Source organism: Nannobrachium achirus (assembly GCF_963921795.1).
Source record: "Nannobrachium achirus genome assembly, chromosome: 1".
Classification (NCBI taxonomy): domain Eukaryota; kingdom Metazoa; phylum Chordata; class Actinopteri; order Myctophiformes; family Myctophidae; genus Nannobrachium; species Nannobrachium achirus.
Genome location: NC_137810.1, coordinates 45,446,272 through 45,453,492, shown reverse-complemented (window position 1 = coordinate 45,453,492; position 7,221 = coordinate 45,446,272). Strand labels below are relative to the sequence as shown.

At 43.1% G+C, this 7,221-nt stretch overlaps 2 protein-coding genes across 2 annotated transcripts; both read right to left on the bottom strand.

Moving 5' to 3' along the window:
• Window positions 1-3,177: 3,177 nt before the first annotated feature.
• Window positions 3,178-3,807, bottom strand: LOC308288183 (acyl carrier protein, mitochondrial-like; the record flags this gene model as incomplete). The annotated part of the gene is made up of 2 exons (XM_080729549.1): window positions 3,178-3,324; window positions 3,439-3,807. 2 exons carry the CDS (start codon window positions 3,805-3,807, stop codon window positions 3,178-3,180), a joined length of 516 nt encoding a protein of 171 aa, XP_080585675.1.
• Window positions 3,808-4,673: 866 nt separating this feature from the next.
• LOC308288175 (translation initiation factor eIF2 assembly protein-like) lies at window positions 4,674-5,687 on the bottom strand (the record flags this gene model as incomplete). Its single annotated transcript, XM_080729535.1, has 1 exon — window positions 4,674-5,687. One exon carries the CDS (start codon window positions 5,685-5,687, stop codon window positions 4,674-4,676), a length of 1,014 nt encoding a protein of 337 aa, XP_080585661.1.
• Window positions 5,688-7,221: the final 1,534 nt, after the last annotated feature.

The following is a 7,221-nucleotide window of genomic DNA, read 5'->3' as shown; positions in this document are numbered from 1 at the left end:
TTAGCCTGGTTCTTCTTCTTCTTTCGTGTATCATCGTCCTTGATGATTGGTTGGCGACATTTTATTTCACAAGATGCTGTGCTTCTGTAGCGTTCCCCAAGAGTTTATACTGTTCAACTCAATGTTTGACTCTCTCCCTAGCTGTTTGATACTTCAAGGACTGACTGACTGGACTATATCCACAATGTGGTGGCTTTCTGAGGTCTTCCTCTGTTGTCTGCAAAGCAGCAATATGCAATGTAGTATATCGTTGCCGTCAGGCTTATCTCCATATTCTAACTTTTTGAGCGGTGGTAAACCGCTCCATTGAGTGGCTGTGCATGTGTCTGTAGCCTTTTTCCTCAGCGTTTTGCCATAGCAAAATGTGTGTACGTAGCATCATGTTTGTCTAGTGATGTCATATGTCGTATGTCTGTAGCCTTTTTCCTCAGCGTTTTGCCATAGCAAAACGTGTGTGTGTAGCATAGCCCTAGACTCAAATCCTAGTCTGAAGACGTTATGCAAGCACGACCACCGCTCACTTCACATTGGGTGTGATTTTTGAGTTTATTTGTAGATTAACACCCTACTTGATCATAATGTACACAAAAGCATCAAAAGTAGCACATTCACAAGCTCGAAACGAGCCTGAAAAGTAACAGCTTTGGACATAATGAGGTTAGTTTCCACCCGACTCTGTTAAAAGCACTGTTTTCAAAAATGTAAAAAGTAAAAGTATTCATTATGAATGACCTGTATATCTTCATGCTCCAGCCTTCAAAAATAAATTCACAATTACACCAAAATGAAAGAAATGATGTGAAGTGAATTTCAAAACAGGCCTGCTGTCTTTGTCTATGGAGGAGATACTAAGGATGTTATTTGCAGTGGATATAAAGAGCCTAGCTCGACTCTTACTTTCACCTATTTCCTTATTTATTTATTAGTGTGGTTGCTGTAGGCAACACACTATTGTTCTTGGTCCGAGAATCTTTTGCCAGCAAAGTGAACCTGCTTTCTGTTAACCTTTAACAGAAAAGTTAAGCGTTTGTTCATGCTTCACACAATGTTGTCACTGTTCACAATATATAATATAAAAAAATATATATAATACAATATATAATATAAATGGTAAGATGAACTTCACTTCCCAGTGGATTCTTCACAACTCGTTTCCCAGAGTTTGATGGTATTCAATTAGAAAGAAGTTTACGAAAATATGTTTTTGGGAGTAGTAATAGATCACCAATTAAACTGGAAATCCCATATACAGTATGTGCGGGCAAAAGTAGCAAGGAATGTTGGTGTCTTAGGGAAAACAAGGGATATTCTAAATTATACGTCTCTGTTAACCCTGTACAATGCGCTTATACTGCCATATCTGTCCTACTGCCTGGAAGTGTGGGGAAATACATACAGTAGTAATATTCATCCTCTATTCATATTACAAAAAAGGGCAATAAGAATAGTACATAAAGTGGGGTTTTATGAACACACAAATAATCTATTTTTGAGGTCTTGTACATTGAAGCTTCTGGACCTAGTTGAGTTCAAAACTGCTCAACTGATGTTCAAGGCAAGAAATAAACTGCTTCCAGCTAACATTCTTAACATGTTTAGTGATAGGGAGGGGGGCTACGACCTAAGGTGGGAACTCAATTTTAAACAAGCAACTGTTCAGACCACCCGTAAAAGTATGTGCATTTCTATTTGTGGAGTAAAGATTTGGAATAGTTTGACAGAAGAGATCAAACACAGTAAGAACATTTCACAATTTAAAAAAATACTCAAATTAAATATCCTGGCTAAAAACTTAGTTTCATTACTATTATCATTTTTATTTGTATTTGTTATTATTATTATTTTTATTATCATTTTCTTTTACTATTACTTTGTACCTATGTATTATCATTCTCTAGACGGTAAACGTGTACACTCTTATAACATATCTCTGTTTCTTGAATTGTTATCATCATGAAATGAGTATTCTTATCAAGTCCTTTATTTCCATATACATTCTTTGTTTTTAAATTCTCTTTAAATTCTTTTCACCTTTTCTTCTTTTTTCTTTCTTCTTCCATCTTTTTTTCTCTTTTTTTATTTGTTTTCTTTTATAAAAAACAAAAACAAAAAAAAACAAAAAACAATAATAATCTGAACACTCTTATAACTAATAAATGTCTTAATTCATGAATACATAGGATAGGCATTCACAAGCTTTCAGCTTCAGCCTATTCCTTTTGATCACCTGTAACAATGATTTTATGAATGTATGACCTGTAAAATGTGATGATCAAATAAACTAAACTAAACTAAGCTAAACTAAGTTACACCTTTCTAGTTTATTTTACTTCAACTCCACGACATCTCAGAGGCAAATATTGTACTTATTACGCCACTACAACTTTAGTTGCTAGTTACTTTGCTACACAATAAATACAAACCAATAAAGCCCTATAGTCCTTCATGTATTCGACAGCCGATCTTCAAGAACACAACGAAAAATGTTTTATAAAAATGTGAGTACTTTGGTACTTTAGTATATACTCATGCCAATATATTTATTCTGCCCAGTTAGGGTGCCCGATACCACAAACTTGACAGTAGCCAAACTCCTTTTCACAAGGGTCAGGATTAGCCTCTTGCTCCTTTTATTTTACAGGTGAAAACGGAGTGAAAAAGCATTGCATCGAAGTAACTCAGAAAATGGAAAAAGACAAATCCCATCAGGAGACAAAACCATGTCTGTATGCTACAGGAGACAGCAGAGTTCCTTGTCTGAACTCTCCAAACAACATGTAGCTTCTGCCCAGAGCCTCTGCTCATCAACAAAGTCACAACACCTGCTTTGATTAGTAACTTCACTGCACCTGCTTGAGGTTATGTAAGGAGTGCTACAAATAACCTGCCAATAGGGGTCACTGTTTTACTTGCTTGAAATAATAAATCTGCCCTGAGGGCAGAACAATATTGCTCAAACACCATTTTGAATACTCAACTTTTAAGACTAGTTCCACATTGTGGAATACTTTTACTTAGTTAGTAAAACGTACATAAAACATAATTCTTCCACGGTTCCACCACTGGACTGATGAATCATTTGAACCAAAAGATTCCAGCCTTGCCCTCAAAGGTGATGGTTGATGTGCCTGTGGAGTTCACCATACTGATCGACACAACTCCCCATCTATCCCTGGCTCACTGGACGTGACAGACAGATTTATTATACACATCCTTCTTGCGGGCGACATACTCTATAATGTCCTCGGGACACATCATCTTCTCAGCCTCTTCGTCTGGGATCTCAAAGCCAAACTCGTCCCCCATGGCCATGATGAGCTCCACCTGGTCCAGGCTGTCCAGGTCCTTCATGAAATGGGACGTGAGCGCCAGGACGTGCATGACGCGCTCCTTGATTGTCTCCGAGCTGAGCAATGCAATGGCCATGATGAGCTCCACCTGTTCCAGGCTGTCCAGGCCCAGGTCCTTCATGAAATGGGACGTGCTCTGCAGCTTCTCCGGGTCGATCTTGTCGGAGAGCGCCAGGACGTGCATGACGCGCTCCTTGATTGTCTCCGGGCTGAGCAATGGCGGGGACAGGTCTCCGTACTGTCGAGACGCCGCACCAGCCGGAAAGCTCTGGCCGGCGCTCGGTCCCGGCAGCGGCCACCGAGCCCACTGGCTCCTGCGGACCGACGACTGCTGCCGGCGGTGGGGGTGGCTCGTCGACACCGGGGAGGAAGCGGCTCTGAGGGCAAGGTGACCCTGGGGAAACCTGGCCAAGGGCCAGGACACAGAGCGGACACACTGAAGGACACGACACGCCATGACCGGAGAAGATAATTGGCTATCGCTTCAGAGTAAGAACACCAACAAAGTTATATCTTATCAAAGTCTTATGGCACATCGTGTTTGGTCTGCGTGAGCTGCTATATATAGATCATTTGTTATGTCGCTTATTGTGACATCATCAGCGGTGATGTCACACTTAACTCCATGTATGGAGTTGCTGGTGATCTCTCAGAGTTATGGGGGGTCCGTGGCCTGATACATACTAAACTGAAGGTCCTTAAAAAACACAACATGTGCATATCTCGTGTACCGTTCTGTCCGTGACTTCATCTGTGGTGATGCCGGTCTCTGCATAATTTCTATGACGATAGTCTCGTGCTTAGGGACATATAGGGACATACAAAGCCCAATGCAGGAGCGGTTAGCACCGCTCAACAAACACAACTTCAACTTCAACGTCAGCGCCACACAGACATGGACACTTATCGATCTGTGACTCTTGGGAGTGAACAAATGGAACCAATACTGTGTTTAATCTTTGGGGGCCTTCTCAAACTGGGCCCCCAAATGGATTTGGTTCCGTTTGTACACGCTCAGAGCTAGGGTTTCATAGTAGTGTAGATTAGTGGGTGAAGGAAAATGTTATCAAATGGGAGTCCTTGGCGTCATGCATATTAAAATTGGGGGTCCTTGAAATCAAGAGGTTGGAGAACCACTGATTCAGAATGCTGGTTCTCAATGCTGGTGGCAAATGGACACTTACTGTACGTTGTCTGTCACTCTTTAGTGTACAGATGTAACCAAAATGTGGTTCCCCCAAAGATTAAACACAGTATTGGTTCCATTTGTTCACTCCCAAGAGTCACAGATCCATAAAGAACCAGTGTTCTGAATGGTCACAGTCATGGTCGTGTCCCATCTTCTTCCTCCTCTTCATCAGAGTCCTCCTGTTGGCTGTTCTTCAGTTTGAGGAAGTCGAGGAGCTTGTAGGGGTCCTGGCCGGTGGACAGGTCCACAAAGTCCCGGGGAACCCCGTAGCTCCGACACGGGCTCGGCTGCACCGCCACCTTTCTGCTGACGTAACGGAACACCGGGCGACCGTCTTCTTCCCGCTGCGTAACGTCACCGCCTTGCTGCTGATTGGCCGAGAGGCTCCCGTTCCCCGAGGTGAGCTCCTCCCACGTGAACAGCAGGGAGTCTGTGACCTCTCCGAACGGGTTCAAGTCAATCAGCCACACTTTCCCCTGGCTGTCTCGGTAGACGTCCAACACAAAGTCTTCTTCGTCCAGGAACTTGTGCTGGACGTGCTGGCCGAAAAATTCCCGAATGGACTGCGATATCTGGCCTTCCTGCTTGGAGATGTGCTGGTAGCACTGGGTGTAGTCCCTCTGGGAGATCCCGACGAGTCTGTTCCCCTTGACGAAGCAGCGGAACTCGCTGCCGGTGTTCAGCTCACTCCACTTCCTCAGGACCAGCTCGTAGCTTATGGGCGGGTCCGGTGAGTCGTCGCGGTCACTGCACCGAAGGAAGGGCTGTGTGAGGTCATGGGCGACAAAGTCGGAGCTTTTCAGGAGCAAGAATATGCCGGCCAGAGTTTGACACCGGAGGGTGCCGCTTAGGGCGATCCAGGCCGCGTCCCGTGGCGCGCTCGAGTTGAGTTTGGGAAAGACACTTCCGCCCAGGACGTTGATGGCCTCTAGCACTTTGGATTTAAATTCGGGGAACTCTGGCGCTGTGACAGCATCGTCTGACCACCGGACGTCCTCCTCCCCCCCGTCTGAATCGCTGCCGCATGTCCATGTAGGCTGTGCGACTTCATCACCTCCGGAGACTACCAGAGTTCCGTCGTCCAGTAGATAGTCCAGTACATTCTGAGGCAAAGGCAGAATAACAAAAAAAACATTTTTCCATTGCATAGTAAAGAAAAACATACAAAATCCTGGCACAAATACCTTGGGCCATTTTGGCCCTTGGCACTGATAGAGTTAATGTCAAATAATATTAGCATGGTCATCACTGGGTAAAATTAACTACACATCTGAGTAAATTACTCAGATGTGTAGTTAATTTTTACCCATTTTGTGGGTAGAATATTTTACTCAGCTGCTGGGTAAAATAGACCTACCCATCTTGCTGGGTAAGATTTACTGCTGGGAGGGTCCAATAGTTACCCAGGGGTGAGTTTTACAACCCAAATTGGGTTATTTTTAACCCAGCAGTTTTTAGTGTGTACTATTACATCAGTAGTCAAGGCTCATCAAACAGAATAGCACTTGTCTAACAACGTCAATATTATCTACAAAAAGACCACCCTTTAGGGTACAGGACAAGTGTTTTATGCTTTGCTGAAAGTTTTATCACATGGTAACAATTCTTCATGTGATATTCAGAGAGCGATCTCCATCCTATAATAAAATCTTCTTAAGGGAGGGCGGGAAAGATTCAGACATAAGGAGGGTGGAGACGAATGGAGGGTGGACAAAGTTTGGATTCCTGCATAAATTAAGGTTTTGACTGAACACACAATTGATAGATTGATTGATTGATTGATTGATTGATTGATTGATTGATTGATTGATTGATTACAGTCCAACAGGTGACCAGTTAAATCCCTGAACTGATCCATACACATCCATCTTTGCAGAAGCGCTCTCAATCCCTCCTCCTTCTCCTCCACTCCAGGGTCAGTTTGATGGATGCTGTAAAAGAAACATTAATAATTACACCGTATGTCATACAGTGAAGGAACGGCTGGCAGCGTGACTTTAAAAAACAGGAGAAGCTAAACTAAATAAAAGCTTGCTGCTCAGCGTGAGCGATGTCCCAGGGAGTGGACAAGGTTAACAGCTACAGGCCAAAGAGGATGAATGGCCCACACGGTTGTGAACTGTCAGCAGCAGGACTCTTATGTGGTCGCTGTCGGGCAGAAACCTCTCATCTCCATATTCTAACTTTTTGTGTTTTTCCTCCCCAGCAAATGAATGCCCCACTTGATCATACAGCATCACGCAGAAGCATTAAAATTAGCAGATTTGCAAGCTCGAAGTTACTTTTGATGTTTTTGAATTTGAATCCTGAAAAGTAACTGTTTTTGAATTTGAATCAATCCTGAAAAGTATAATTTTTTGACCTCCAAAATTAAAAATGGAGATGAGGTTTCTGTACAGCGACGATACCGAGGGAAAAATAGAGACATTGGGCCTGATTCATCAATCTGGTTGTAAATATAGTGTAAATAAAGTGACTAAATCTGTCTTATATTTCTGTCTTATCTTCAAAATCCCTTCCCTTGCGATGGAGAGAGAGAGAGAGAGAGAGAGAGAGAGAGAGAGAGAGAGAGAGAGAGCGAGAGAGAGAGAAAGAAAGAAATGGCCTGTATTACTTGCCGACGTCACGTCCAGCGATGATACTTGACAGATAGAGCGGAGAGGAGAACGCCACAGACAGAGA